General features: G+C 39.6%; 1 protein-coding gene across 1 annotated transcript in view; it reads right to left on the bottom strand.

Moving 5' to 3' along the window:
* Window positions 1-1,883, bottom strand: part of NEUROD6 (neuronal differentiation 6) — a 2,790-nt gene extending 907 nt beyond the window's left edge. The window contains exons 1-2 of the mRNA XM_006774925.2: window positions 1,629-1,883; window positions 2-351 (exon numbers count right to left, since the gene is read on the bottom strand). Of these exons, the coding sequence (XP_006774988.1) occupies window positions 2-330 (329 nt within the window). The 5' untranslated portion in view covers window positions 331-351; window positions 1,629-1,883. The remainder of the gene's footprint in view (window position 1; window positions 352-1,628) is intronic.
* Window positions 1,884-2,162: the final 279 nt, after the last annotated feature.

The following is a 2,162-nucleotide window of genomic DNA, read 5'->3' as shown; positions in this document are numbered from 1 at the left end:
GAGGCCGTGCATTCTGTTCCTCTCCCTCGCATTCGCTTCTTGTCTCCTGAACTTGACCCTCTCCAGGCGCAGCTTGGTCGTCTTTTTTTTCCTAAGACCCCTCCTCCTGGGCAACCCATTTTCATCTTCCTCTTCCCTGTCCTCCTCCTCTTCCTCTTTCTCGGTCTCTTCTCCCGGGGCTCTTTTGATGCTCTTTCCTCGAAGGACGATCTGTTTGGCAAAGCTTTCCGGTTTCTTAATTTGCTTCTGGTCCTCGCATTCTCTAGAAAACTTTCTGCACATCTGGGGTTCTGGCATCATAACAGACTCATCAAACGGGAGTGTTAGCATGGCTCTCTTATCTTAAATTACCTGAAAAAATGCCAGCACAATATTTAAAGTGTTTGCATTTTTACACTTAAACATATTGAATGACTTAATCATAAAAATACAAAAAAAAGTGAAAAAGAGTGATTTGGGGACTAATTTTTTTTACATTAAATATAATTTTCTAGTTGGGACAGACTAATAATTATAACAAACAGTACATGTAATAGGATTAACTTACACAGGCAAATTAGCAAAAGAAAATAAAACATGAGGCATGTATAGTAATCCCACCCCCATCTCCATTTCTCTTTGAATTTTTACTGGGTTTTTTTTAAATACATAAACAAGACTGTGGAATTTAAGCAAATGCAAAACATGATATAGCAATGCAGAATTTCATTAGTTCCAATCCCCCCCGAGTAGGAAGTGAGAGGAGACACCAGTTTTTAAAATAAAAAGTGTTATTTTTCCATTTGCTGATGAATTTGTGGGTTTTAAAAATAAAAGCCTTAACTTTATTTGCTGTGTTATGTAATTGTGGGTTTAGATAAGTGGCCGTTGCAATATACAAATCTGAGAAAAAATTAACCAGAGCCCATTTTAAAACTGATTTCTTTCTGATCAGCAAAGAAAGATGCACTATTTCCCAGCCTTCTCACAAAAAAAGGGGGTGGGGGAGGTTTGGGCTAATTTGCAATAAACTCCTTAAATAAATTAAACAAATAAAAATCACTGGCATTCTTTTTAAATCAAAGAAAATGTTGAGACTGCTTTTACATTTACATTTTTTCTACACATAATTGTCTGTTTACTGCTGTTCAAATTATCCTGGACACAAAACACTCGCGTAGTGTTTTTGTTCTGCAAGCCACGGAAGTCTCCCTCTAGCTAATCTCTGACAGGAGCGGTCCAAGGATTCTGACTGCAATTGTGCACGTGTGTTCAGAATCCTGAATGAAAGGGGAAAATAATTCGTTTCAAATGCAATTTTGGCTTTCGTTTGGTGAAACAGCAAGTATTTTCATCTAAAGTCTACAAGCAAATAAACATGTTAAATAAAACAGACACTTTTTAATTTAACAATACACACACACACACACACACACACACACCACACAAACTCTTAGTAACGTCCTGTCCACATACTTGCAGTGTTACACAGTAGCAGTGAAAGTATGTGATAATCACATCCTAAGAATGAAATATGATAACTTATAAATGGCAAAGAGCATATAAATACTATAAGACAGTGACACTGTATCTTTAAATACTTGCATGCAAAGCCAGCATCAATGGAAGCATATCTTTATTTATATTACCTTAGGTTTTAATTTCATTCAATAATCAGTTTTCATTTTGGATCTTCCAAATCTTTTCAGGCTGAGTGTCGCATCGTCGCCTGGAGTCTCTAGATCTGTGTGTGTATCTGCACTATCTCATTGATCTCTAAAAAGTGACATTGATGCCAACTGCCAGAACTGGTACCCATGCCATCTGCTAGTGACGTCACAGGGCAGAGAGAACCATGTGATCCTCTCTCTTGGGACCTTCATTCTGCACTGATCATCTGGCATCCCTGTAAGTGGGTACCAGCATTCATGCATCAACACAGAAGGTTAGACTGATAGGGGGAAAAATCCGCACGAGCCTTTCCCAGACAGTAGGTGCCTTTCTCCTCGGGCTGCTCCGGCTCCGCGGGCAATCTGGAGGAAGAGCTGTGCTAGGGCTCAGCCTTGCCCTGCCAACGGTGCAACTGTTAGGTAGTCGTTAATATTCCATTCCTCTCCAAGGTGGGCTTTTGTGTGAGCGGGGGGGTTTCTTTTGTCACTGCTGTGGACGTTTTGTGAAGATCG

The sequence above is a fragment of the Myotis davidii genome, unplaced genomic scaffold, assembly GCF_000327345.1.
Source record: "Myotis davidii unplaced genomic scaffold, ASM32734v1 scaffold125, whole genome shotgun sequence".
Classification (NCBI taxonomy): domain Eukaryota; kingdom Metazoa; phylum Chordata; class Mammalia; order Chiroptera; family Vespertilionidae; genus Myotis; species Myotis davidii.
Note: the sequence above shows the minus strand (reverse complement) of the source record. Positions and strands in the feature narration are given on the sequence as shown.